This window comes from Raphanus sativus, chromosome 4 (genome assembly GCF_000801105.2).
Source record: "Raphanus sativus cultivar WK10039 chromosome 4, ASM80110v3, whole genome shotgun sequence".
Taxonomy (NCBI): Eukaryota; Viridiplantae; Streptophyta; class Magnoliopsida; order Brassicales; family Brassicaceae; genus Raphanus; species Raphanus sativus.
The window spans coordinates 29,189,075-29,199,813 of NC_079514.1; the positions used below are offsets into that span (position 1 = coordinate 29,189,075).

The 10,739-nt window shown below is 33.4% G+C and overlaps 2 protein-coding genes and 1 non-coding gene across 3 annotated transcripts in view; 2 read left to right on the plus strand and 1 right to left on the minus strand.

The window, feature by feature from the left end:
- LOC130511268 (NAD(P)H-quinone oxidoreductase subunit 2, chloroplastic-like) overlaps positions 1-176 on the plus strand; it is a 2,656-nt gene extending 2,480 nt beyond the window's left edge. Inside the window, exon 2 of the mRNA XM_057008181.1 lies at positions 1-176. This exon is cut by the window's left edge and continues 2,325 nt beyond it. The gene's annotated coding sequence lies outside the window, so the exon portion shown is untranslated.
- A 412-nt stretch (positions 177-588) lies between these two features.
- On the minus strand, positions 589-2,293 carry LOC130510889 (protein Ycf2-like). The gene has a single exon (XM_057007590.1). It carries the CDS (start codon positions 1,762-1,764, stop codon positions 589-591), a length of 1,176 nt encoding a protein of 391 aa, XP_056863570.1. The 5' UTR covers positions 1,765-2,293.
- A 5,242-nt stretch (positions 2,294-7,535) lies between these two features.
- TRNAW-CCA (transfer RNA tryptophan (anticodon CCA)) lies at positions 7,536-7,608 on the plus strand. Its single transcript has one exon. It is a non-coding gene; the product is annotated as a tRNA-Trp (tRNA).
- Positions 7,609-10,739: the final 3,131 nt, after the last annotated feature.

Genomic DNA, 10,739 nt, shown 5'->3' on the forward strand with positions numbered 1-10,739 from the left:
AAGTAATGGGAAACCTTTCTCCTGTTACATTACATGAATCCTATTTTCATTTCATCCGGAAAAAGCCATCTTTTTTTCAACAATGTCTTTGTCATTCGATCCACTAGCGTTCCGTTAGATAGGAACAAATTTGATAAATACTGATAACTCTCGGATAGAGTATTAGAACGGAAAAATCCATTAGATAATGAACTATCGGTTCTAAGCCATCTCTGGCGCTGAATCAACAATTCGAAGTGCTTTTCTTGCGTATTCTTGATAAACCAGCGTTTATATATAGATGTAGGAGGATCTGTTTGGGAAGTAAGAAGCCCCTTTGACATCTCTTCATCTGCAAAGAATTCTCGATGTGAAAACACAGAGACAAAGAGCTGATCTTTGAATAGGAAAAAGAGTGGATCTGCGGGGTCCCAAATGAATTGGCTTATTCTAAAAAAACCTTGTTCTTTGGAAGACCTATCTCGTCTCTGGTACTGCATGGTTCCGCTCTGCAAGAACTCCGAATCATTCTCTTGAAGCTCATACTTTTCATCATAAATGATCTGCTTGCCCCGAAATGACCCGGCCAAATAAGGAAATCCCAATTCATTAGGCCTTCGATACAATCAAATAGAAAGCCCGAGGGCGCCATATTCTAGGAGCCCAAACTATGTGATTGAATAAATCCTCCTCTATCTGTTCCGGGTCGAGGACTGCTTCTCCTTCCCCTTCTTCAAACTCCGATTCGTATTTTTCATAGAGAAATCTCTGATCAACGATAGAACAAGATCCATCTTGCATCATATATAAGGGATCCCTTGGTTCGGAGCGAAAAAGCAATGTCACTCGATCATTATCAAACTGACTGCAATCTTTTTCTGTCCGTGAGGATCCCACCAAAGCGCCTTGCACTTCTAATAGGCCATGAAATAGATCCGAATCATTCTCAATGAATCCATAAGAAGTGATCCTATTTTTTTCATCGGGTCCGGGTAGAGACCAAAGGTCTTGAGCGACCGATCCGGCAGAACAACTCAAAAGATAAAGAAGTATCGTGAATTTCTTCATGCTCGTTCCAAGTTCGAAGTACCATTTGTACAAATAAGAATCCCCTTCGTTACATGATTTCTTCTTCATATAGATAGATATAGGATCTATGGGGCAATTACTTATAAATACATTTTGTGCAACAACCCTTCCTATCTGATAGAAAAGGATCCCATGATCCTGAACCGATCTTACCTGGGATCGCAAATCCCAAGTTTGTCTATGAAGAGCAGATCTAATTGTATTAGTGTCTATAATTGATTTCTTCTGTGTAATACTAATTGATAAGGCCTCATTGGTAAGTGCTACAAGATCTCGTGCACTGGAACCCATGGTTATGGACTCGAATCCATTAGTATGGAACATTTTCTTTTCCAAGTGAAATCCCCTAGTATAGGAAAGAGTGAAAAAGTGCATTCGTTGTTGTGGAATAAGAAGCCTTCTTATTTTAATGCATGTATTTAATTTATTCGGGGCTATTAGAGCGGGATCCACTTTTTGGGGAATATGAGTCGAAGCAATAACAAGACTATTTCTAGTGGAACATCTTTCACAATCCCTGGAGAGAGAGTTCACCAAGAGACCGAGGGCTAAGTAATTCGACTCATTCACATCAAGATCATGAATGTTTGGAATCCATATTATGCAAGGAGACATTGCTTTTGCTAATTCGAATTGAAGGGTGATATAAAATAGGTCTATTTCCGACATCATATCCATAGTTAGCGCATTCATCATAGTTAGAAGCTCCAGCTCCGTATCAAGTTCACGATCAATATCGTTACTAGCATCAATATCGTCACTATCATCAATATCGATATCATCAAGAAAAAAACCTTTCGGCTTGTTATCCAGGAACTTGTTCAGACATACTGTAATGAAAGGAACATAGGAGTTTGTCGCTAGGTATTTGACCAAATAGGATCGTCCGGTTCCTATAGAACCTATCACTAAAATACTCCTAGAGGGGGATAGGGCTAAGCGGAGCGAAAAGGGTTTTCCATGAGACGGGAAATGAAAACTATTAGCCCCACACGAAGTTTGTGAATAAGTGATTGTCTGATAATGAGCAAGAATATCCGTCTTTCTGCTAAACAGGATGTATTGAACTCATAATTCATTAGATACTTTTTATGAATGTCAACTAAGTATCGTAAGTAAATTGTTTCCCGGTTGTTCAATCATTTGATAACCAGAGTCATTCTTTGATAAATGATCACTATGAGTCAGACTCAATAGAATTTGATCGATCCTTTTTTCTGCCCTTAAGGTGGAGAACTGAACCAAGAATTCTCTTTCTTTATCATCAATCGAATCACTGTTCGCAACCCAGGATTCTATTTTATCATCAATCCAATCCACGCTCACGTTTTCTTTTTCTTATCAATGAATAGATGTCTTTACTTGTATGACTTAGATGTCTCGTATTTCTCGAAAAAGTGATTCGATTGATGGGATTTGGTATGATACTTATGAGATCGATGAAGTTTATTTTCAAATCTGTCTTCTTAGAACGTATTGATTTGACCCATAAGCGGGATCACCACCCATAGCATGTTGCCGCAGAACCCCGTATTTCTTCTAGACAATCTCCTAATTGTTCCAGAGCAACTAGAAAAAGATTCTTTAACCAGAAAGAATTCTGTTCAGATGTAGGATACCTATCCAGAAGTTTTCGCAACTCAATCATGTATGATGGAATCATCAAAGATTTGATCTTTTCGAACTCTGTCTGTAACTCACTATAGGCTCGGGAACAAAAGAGAAGATGTGTACGAACGATATATCCAGCAACAAGAAGAAGGAAAAGGATTGAATAGAGGACCTCACGAACATTTGGCGATCTCAGATGTGTCGATATCAACGATGACTCATTATTTGGATGAATCATTTCTTCGGACAGAAGAAGATTATGTAAAGGCTTACTCGAAATCTCACTTATCAGATCCTTTGTGGAAGCACAATTTTTTCTGAAGAATTCGCCATGATATATCTAATCCATACATAATATCATGAAAAATGATACAAATTTTTTGACTGCTACTTAGTATCCGCAATAGGTCTGAAAAAATATCTAAAAATATCAAATTTAGATATTTGTACCCTGTCGAAGTAAAGAACCATGGCATATATGTTGGAATAGATTCCATTTTGAGAGAGTTGAAAAAGCACTATCTCGTTGAAAGTTCTATCCATCTGCCCTTTGTCAACGCATTTTTTTAGGCAAAGACTCCGTTTTTTCTCTCTGTAATATTTCTCAGAACATGGAGTGTGAATCAAACCCACGTTTTGAATTGAAATTGAGATACTGATGCAAGCTCTTCTCTTCTGAATCGGATAGATTCATATCTGAAAGAGTTTGACAATACGTTCTTTCCAAATTTACTCTTTGTCCCTCTATTAGAGGTGTTCCAGAAAATGTCTGCAATCGAGTAAATAGCTCTACGAACTAATGGATCGGATCGAATTGGAAATGGAAAGATTTGTATAAGTTATACCTTTCGTCACCACTTTGTGGAAAAATTGTTAGATATGAATATGTTAGAAAAACTTTCAAACAAAAAATTCATTTATCTCTTTCTTCTCCATAAATTCCATTGTAGAGCCGTATGCAACGCACAAAAAGCATGTACGGTTATTCAAATTTCTCTGTTTTTTTGGTTATCTCGCTCATTCTGCGAAATAGAAAAACCTTTTCTATAATATATCAGGGAGTAATGATCCATCAACCCGCTAGTTCGTTTTATGAGGCACAAACGGGAGAAGTTATCTTGGAAGCGGAAGAACTACTAAAAACTTCGCGAAACCATCACAAGGGTTTATGTACAAAGAACGGGCAAACCTATATGGGTTGTATCCGAAGACATGGAAAGGGATGTTTTTATGTCAGCAACAGAAGCCCAAGCTCATGGAATTGTATCTTGTAGCGGTTCAATAAAATTGGAGCGATTTATGCAAATATAACCATTGCTAATTTTATATCTTTTAGATTAAAGGTTAGTTTCATATTCTCTTCAATATATTTTTTTATATTGAAGAGAATCTTGAAGAGAAGTAATAAATAATTAGCCGGTTAGAACCCATCTAAACCAGCCCATTATTATATGATTCCGTATGCCAACCATTAAACAACTTATTAGAAATACAAGACAGCCAATCCGAAATGTCACGAAATCCCCAGCGCTTCGGGGATGCCCTCAGCGACGAGGAACATGTAACTCGGGTGTATGTGCGACTCGTTAAGATCATAGACTGAAACACAAAAAGGAAATTCTTTTTTAAATATCAAGGATCAGTACCTGTTAATAAAATAGAATGGAGGAACTCGATTTCATTATTTCAAAAAGATAGATCGTTCATATCTTCTATTGTGTCTGAAACTTATGGTTACATAGGTGCAAATCCAATCAACTCCATTTTTAGAAAACCCCCAATGATAACAAATGGTTATCAATTAAGCGGGGGAAATCCCATTTTTTATTAAAAAGATTCCACTCTTGAAAGAAAAAAACGGACTAACAGGGTAAATGACCAAATCAATTTAAAATAAAATACCGTTACTGTATAAAGTGGATCTCATTGTGAAAGACCTATTTACTGGAATATTAATGGGGTAGAGCCAAAGAATGTGAATTGTACAAGTTACCAATAGTATTGATTAATTAAAAGAAGGAGCTCCGGTGTTAGAGAGAACCTCACCGTTTTTAGAAGTAACCATAGAACGAAGGAACCCACTATTTATCCATTTCTATTTACTACTTTTTATAGTTATTCTATTTTTTTTTATATCAAGTACCAAGGCAATTTATCCTTTCAAAGCAAAGAAAAATACCTAGCCAAAAATAGTGGTGGGAAGGTTAGAGTAGCAAAAAGCCATTGGAAGTTTTTTTTTTATACATTGGAATAATTAGTTTGGTTATTAATGACCTAGTTAAAGGGGAAAAGAATAACTAAAAAGAAATTAGTTATTCATCAAAGTTTGATTTATTCAATGACTAGAATAAACGCGGATATATAGCTTCGGAGGCGTAGAACAAAACTTCGTTTATTTGCATCAAGCTTTCAAGGGCTCATTCACGACTTACACGAACTATGACTCAACAGAGAATAAAAGAGCTTTAGTTTCGGCTCGTCGGGATAGGGGTAAAGAAAAAGAGATTTTCGTCGTTTATGGATCACTCGAATAAATGCCGTAATTCACGAAACGGAGGTATTCTATAGTTATAACCGATTCATACACAATCTGTACAAGAAGCAATTACTTCTTAATCGAAAAATACTTGCACAAATAGCTCTATTAAATAGGAGTTGTCTTTATACGATTTCAAATGAGATCAAAAAATGAGGGGATTGGAAGAAATCCACTAAAATATTTGAAATAGAGTTCTTAAGTATAATAAGCTCGGGAGGGTAGAGTAGAAATTAGTATTAATAAAAAAAAGTCGTCAAAACAAAACGAGGGTATATAGTCGCTAAAAATAGACTTATTCTTTTCTTTTTTTCGACGATTCTTTTTTTTTTATGACAGACACAGACGTAACAATCAAATTTTGATTCTTGATTGGATGTCGAACAAAATATTAACCTCTTTTTAATTCCTTCAGATTAGTTATTCAATTGAAAATAGTCTATTTTTTTCTGGTTCTAAGGCTAGTAGTTCTAGGGGTCGACTCACTTCTCTCAAATTGTTTCTGATTATTAAGAAAAGGTAACAAAGATAAAATACGAGCTTGTTTTATAGCAATAGTAATTAATCGTTGTGTTTTAAAGTTACTCTATTCACCCGTCTAGATAATATTTTCCTTGTTCACTAATAAATCGACTAATAAACTCATGTTTCTATAATCAATTCGATCCCCGATTGGATCGGGGGCAAACGCCGACGAAAAGATCGCTTGGATTTAGTAAAAGGTCGCTTAGATTTATTCATAATTTTTTATTCCTTACCTCTAAAATCCTATTTTGATCGGATCAAAATAAAAACGATTTCTATTTCTATATAGGATAGAGTTTCTATATATAAATTAAGAATATAGGATTTTATTTCTTTCTATTATTTTATTTGTTTATATTTATATATATGTAATAATATGTAGATACTCTCATTATTCCTGTTCTTAAAATAAAATTTGACATACAAGGACTCAATTTTATCTATTTCTTGATTTCCCCATGAATTGTATGTTTATAACAATAGGGACAGAATTTTCTCAATTCCAATCGACTAGGAGTGTTATGCCGATTCTTTTGAGTAATATATCTGGAAATTCCAGCCGATTCTTTCTAATATCATTTCGAACACAACTGGTACATTCCAAAATAATTGTTACTCGAACATCTTTACCTTTGGCCATGAAACCTCCTTGGATTTATGATTCACCCCAACCTTCTGTTTTAATTTTAGGATCCATAAAGAACAAGAACCAAAAAATAGAAGCTGTTAATTAATTAAAAAATGTCTTAAATATTTCGTTGCAATGAATATTAATTAGTAATTAAATAAAAATAAAATAATAAGTAATATAATGATTTTTTGAAAACTATATTTCAAATCTTTGTACAGTATTTTTTTTAAGTATCTCGTAGGATACTCTTTCCCAAGCAACACTTTTTTTAATTGGATCCTGAACCCTCGTTTTTATGACCTTTCGCCCCCCTTTTCTAATTCATTTTTTTTATAATAAAAATGAATTAGAAAAGGGGGGGTTAGTCCCCGATCGTTGGTCGTATCTCTAAATTTTTTTATCCTTTCTGATGTTAATAACTAGAATTAAAAAAAGGGAAATGTTAATGCATCTGGAAATAAACGATTATCTCTATTAATAAACCTGCTAACGAAACGAACCATAGAGTACTTAGTACCGGTGCTACGGAAAGATATGTTTTTAGATCTCGCATTTGAAATCCTCCTTCTTTCTTCTTTATTGTATTACAATATATATAGTAATATATATAACTATAGATGTACATGTAGTTAAGAAGTTCTTGTATTTGTATAATATGTAACCCCCCCCCCCCATTTTCCAAATTAGAATTGAAATATTGTCTACTAGAACGATCTTATAGATTCCATTTTAAAATGGAAACGCCTTTTTCTGTAAATTTGAAATTTTTAGGATTTGCCTAAAAAAAGTAATTTTTTTAATTATATATATGTTTGTTATCTGATATGAAAAAAAAAAAAAGAAGGATGTGGAAAACAAGATAGGAATTTTTTACAATGACACTGTAAACCAATTGAAAGGGATGTAGCGCAGCTTGGTAGCGCGTTTGTTTTTGGGTACAAAATGTCACGGGTTCAAATCCTGTCATCCCTACCTATTACTGCTCTTCTGAGCAGTAACGAGGAATCTATTTAGATCTATCTTTTTTTAATAAAATTGGACATACATATAATTCTGAATTTATGATATACTATGATATAGTATATACGTACAAATACAAAATCGATTCGGGTTAAAGAATGTCCTCTTTCTAGCCTTTTCGTTTTTTTAGAAAAAACAAGAAAAGCGCTCTTAGTTCAGTTCGGTAGAACGTGGGTCTCCAAAACCAATGTCGTAGGTTCAAATCCTACAGAGCGTGATGTCACTCTTGTTTATTAGATTGTGTCAAAATTCCACTGTTCGCAAATAATTGAGCAGCAATCTGAATTAGACCTCCCGCATATGAAAGCAAGAAAGGAGGTCAGTCAAAAAAAAAGAGATGTTAATTAATCAAAAGTCCAACTGATCACCACGTCTGTATTGTAAATAAGCAGTGACGAATAATCCAGCCAAAGTAATAGGAATTAGACCTAAGACGATTCCAAATAAAGAAACTTCAATCATTTCAATTTTCTTTTGTTTTCATTTTTGAAAGGGAGAAAAGAGAGGTACTATCTATTCTTAGCTCTTAATCTGTATTGCCGATGAATCTCAATGACCAAATTGGGTAATTAACACGGTAAAGAACTATCGAACATATGAAATACCATATAAATCTTTTTTGATCAAAAAAGATTCATTCAATTAATTTCAAATAAGTCGTATTTTGCTTAGACCAATAAATAGAACTGAGGTATAGTTAAAGCTGCTAGTAGAAAACCGAAATAACTAGTTTAGTAGGCATGAAGGGACTCAAAAAATATGTTTTTATACATATCTTTCTAAAGTACTTCCCGAAGTTTCAATAAAATTTTTTTTTAGATAGATACAAAACTAGTTCCAAGAATCAAAAAATTCACTTGAAAATTTGTGAGTTATCAATCATTATCGGTGGTATGAAACAAAAATAGATAAAAAGAAAAAAACTAAATTCATCGTCTTTGGCATCTGTACCATCTCAGGATTCAGAATTCACGTAAACTGATTCATTGAAAAACCCTTTACTTAAGAAATTAATAAGAAAAATATACATAAAAAATAACTCTATTATATAACTTCAGTTAAAACATAGAACTTTTTTGAATAAAGTAGAGTAAATATAGTAGAGCAGTTTTTCTTCTTTAATCTATGAAATTAAAACCAAAAAGCAGTATCCTACACGGAGAACGAGATTCAGTCAAAAAAATAGTTATTTATTTTAAACGAGATTTTTAAAATTGTAATTAGCAATTTCTATCGTTCCTTTCTAGGTTTTAGGTTTTTTTCTTTCGATATATATAGAAAATAGAGTGAAAAACCCATCATCTTTGTAGTTAGAAAGAAAGAAAAAAACCTTTGAATTGAATACAACAAAACAATGCACGCATTCCAAAGATTTAGTATTATTTTTTTTTTATTTGTTGTTCTTTTGAATTGATCCAAAACTATTCTTCCTTTTCTTGTTACTGGGAAATTAATTCCTTAAAATAAAATGAAATAAAAAGCAAAAAAGGGGGGGGGGTCACTTTATCATTACAAAAAAATCTCTTCTACAATTATGCATATGCAACAAAAAAATGAAATTGATGGGTTTTGGGTTCAATTGACTTGGGACAATATGAGAATTTCCTTTAATGAATTTAGTAGAATTAGAACCACCTCTTGAATTTTCATTTATCTAATCTTTAGTTATTTTCTAGTCCAAAACAAATAAAGGATCAAAGCCCTTATAGATTACAGATACAGGAATTTGAAGAAGTGGGACATGGTATACATCGACAAGCAAGAAAAAAACGAAATAAATTATCTAACACTTCATTTCTATACTAATTCAAATTGCGTTGCTGTGTCAGAAGAAGGATAGCTATACTGATTCGGTAGACTCTAAAAATACCCTTGGTACTTTATTGACGATCTCACAAAAGATGTAATCTCAGTGATATTTGAGTTTACTGATTCATCTTTACAGAATCGATTCCCTACGAGAATATCTGGAGTTCAGTAATGTCTGGAAGCACAGGAGAACGTTCTTTTGCTGATATTAATTACGTATTCGATACTGGGTCATTCATAGCATTACTATACCTTCCTATCATTGCGGGCTGGTTATTCGTCAGCACGGTTTAGCTTACGACGTGTTTGGGAGCCTCGCCCAAACGAGTATTTTACAGAGAGCCGACAAGGCATTCCATTAATAACAGGCCGTTTTGATTCTTTGGAACAACTCGACGAATTTTAGTAGATCTTTTTAGGAGGACCCAAATGACTATAGATAGGACTATCCAATTTTTACAGTGCGCTGGTTGGCTGTTCATGGACTAGCTGTACCTAACCGTTTCTTTTTTGGGGTCAATATCAGCAATGCAGTTCATCCAACGATAAACCGAATTCAATTTATAGAGCTATGACACAATCAAATCCGAACGAACAAAATTTGAATTAAATCGTACCAGTCTCTATTGGGGGGTTATTACTCAATTTTGTACTTGCTGTTTATTTTCGAATTATTTCTTCAATTAAAATTAAGAAAAGAGCGTAGAATAATAAAATAAAAAAGAAGAGTAGTAATTTCTTATCCCATTCGGATGGATATATATCATAATTATCTCTGACTGTTTATGGTTTCTAGCATGACCACTCGTGAAATGTGGAGGGAAGCGGGATAAATGCTGATACTACTGGAAGGATTCCTCTTTGGGTAATAGGTACTGTAGCTGGTATTTCTTGTGATCGGTTAATAGGTATTTTCTTTTATGGTTCATATTCAGGATTAGGTTCATCCCTGTAGAGATTGGATGAACTGAGTTATAGACGTGAAAAACATAAGAACTCAACGGGGCCAACTCTTCCTTCTTTGTCTGATTCGAGGGGGTCCCGTTGAACTGCTAATAATCAGAACAATTTTTCGTGTTTTTGAAAAATGAACTTAATTAGATTAGTAGGTTCGAACATATAGTATTTTATTATTAACCTTTCAAAGATAGAAAAAGGGGGGGAATCACTTAATTTTATTTTTCTGCTTTCCCGGCTGACACAATATTTTTTATCATTAGATCTATCATTAAACTTTGTCTATACTAATAGAAGTTGTTCTTATTTTTTATTTATTAAATTCATCAAAATTGAAAATAAAAATAAATAAAAACAAAAAGTAACTATTATTATCTATTAATTAATAATATATATATACTAGTATATTAATATAGATATATTAAACGTTATATATATAGAAACAGTAATATATTATAAACTAAGAATATGATTTTTTAACGAATGCAATTAAGAATGACAAGATCGACACAAGAAAAAGAATTTTAGACATCCTTTTCTTGTGTCGAAGACTCGCAAAACAAATAATACTCCCTATAGTCC

Coding starts and splice junctions, on each gene's coding strand:
- LOC130510889 (XM_057007590.1), bottom strand. CDS start 1,764: ATGATGAATGCGCTAACTATGGATATGATGTCGGAAATAGACCTATTT.